Source organism: Trypanosoma cruzi, genomic scaffold, assembly GCF_000209065.1.
Source record: "Trypanosoma cruzi strain CL Brener 1047053516309 genomic scaffold, whole genome shotgun sequence".
In the NCBI taxonomy this organism is placed as follows: domain Eukaryota; phylum Euglenozoa; class Kinetoplastea; order Trypanosomatida; family Trypanosomatidae; genus Trypanosoma; species Trypanosoma cruzi.
In genome coordinates, this window is record NW_001849135.1 from 1 (window position 1) to 1,917 (window position 1,917).

The 1,917-nt window shown below is 55.4% G+C and overlaps 1 protein-coding gene and 1 pseudogene across 1 annotated transcript, besides 1 other annotated feature; both read right to left on the reverse strand.

Annotated features, from left to right (window-relative positions):
* Positions 1-1,917: a sequence feature (areas not merged during assembly with more than two copies in the genome that could not be assigned to a particular haplotype).
* On the reverse strand, positions 278-601 carry Tc00.1047053506185.10 (annotated as a pseudogene).
* Positions 1,771-1,917, reverse strand: Tc00.1047053506185.20 (mucin-associated surface protein (MASP), putative; the record flags this gene model as incomplete). Its single annotated transcript, XM_797473.1, has 1 exon — positions 1,771-1,917. A coding segment is annotated over one exon (147 nt), but the record flags the coding sequence as incomplete, so codon positions are not given.

The following is a 1,917-nucleotide window of genomic DNA, read 5'->3' on the forward strand; positions in this document are numbered from 1 at the left end:
CTTCAGTCACTCTCAGACGCACCCGCATGCCGAGGCACCGCAATGCCGCATGCATGACAGCACCGAGATGTATGTTTCTTCCGGGTCCCTCGCATCCGTCGTGTTGGTGGGAAGCGTGTCCAGACACCATGAAGAGGGCTTGTCCCCATGCACCGCAGACAAACATTCTCCCCTCCAAATAACAGCGGCAGCATTTCTCACATCCAGTGCGGGACCAGTAATGGGGCAACTGTCCATCGGGCGTTTTGCTGACCCCTCATGGATAATTCGTCTACACACCAACCACTCGAATACCGATCCAACGTGCAGCGTCTGGCAGGAACGCCCCCTTCGCAGAACATCTGGGGATATTCACTCATGTTCGGTGCGGAGCACTTCCTCTGCAGCAGCGCACAGCACGAATCCTTTCACCAGCGCATCGGCTCCGCCATCTCCCACTTCGCCCTCATGCAGCCCAGGTCAGCCGGTGCGGCCAGCGTCAGCTCCGTGCAGCAGCCGGCACAACCAATCGGTGCCACCCACTCATCCTTCGCGTGGCGCTGCGACCAGTGCGACACCAGCGTCCTCCCGTCACCATCGCCATCCTGCAGCTCCATGCCATCAATGTCGTCGCTGTCGCGGGGCTCCTCGCAGCCACCACGGCAGTCGTCGAGTGCACCACCACCGACAGCGCTCTGCCACGCACAGCACCATGTCAGCATTGGCAACACCAGTGGAACAATGCCCAGCACGCACCGTGAACCGAATGCAAACGCTGCCCGTGGCAAATGGGGGCACAATCAAAGGACCCTCCAGTGGCTGCACGAGCAGACGATCCGCATGCAGTTTGACAGCAACAGGGACAACTTCATCCTCGAGAATGATCCCGTGCGCAGAGGATACAACGTCACCTTCACACTCGCAATTGTCATCCAATGAATTCATTGCGTGGTACCTCCCTGAGATCCAATACTTCCCGGTATCATCCAGGTCCCTTGTGGATACGTTGATGCGGATGGGCATCCATCCCTCCCAATGACGGTGTATGGCTGCAGCGCACCAACTGCTCAAAAAGGGTGCGTCCCTCACAACAACGCGGATCCAATTCGCGCCGTCGGCACGCATAACATATTCAACAAATCGAGGGAACGTCAAAGTGACAGCAAAGCACCGCTGGCAATCACACCATAAACATCATCAAATGCAGCAGCACCAGCGTCTCAAACTAATGTGGGGTGTAGAGCAAGTAAGACATTGATGTGGGTGTTAGGCAAATATTTCGTGGCTCGCTGAAGCAACAAGGACCGATTGCGTGGGAGAAACAAAGAACAGGAGAATACAAAAGAGAATATTCAGCCACCCGCACTTTAAGAAGAAAACCAATCAATGAAAGTAAAATGGGTGCACCCAACCACAACAGAAGCAAAGATTAAAAATAAAAAAAAGCCGAAGCGTCGGACGACCAGCACACACACACTCTCATTGCTCCCGTAAAGCAAAACACACACACACAGGGAGAGAGAGAGATCGTCCACTCAATGCAATGGAAACAAAACAGAAACAGTTACGGTGCTCCGCCCATGCAGCCAGGCAGGACGGCAGCGGTGCGTGTCGTGCAAAAGAGAGCACCAACGGGCCTGCATGGGTGTGCATGCATATATACAATGGGCACATTATTGTGTGTGCTTCGTGGGGTGAGGTGAGGGCGAGAGTCCATGCAAGGGGACACGCACACAGAGAGTGAAGGACGAGTGTGTGTGCGGGCGGTGCACGGCTCTCTCTCCCTCACTCTCACGCGGCCACCACCGCAGCCGCAGCCGCACAAGCAACAACAAGAAGAAGCAAAAGAGGGGAGGTGGTGTGGGAGACCGCGGTGCTGCTGTCACTGTCGCCAGTTGAAGAGGTGGCATTTGTACCTACGGCAGTTTCGTTTTTTGT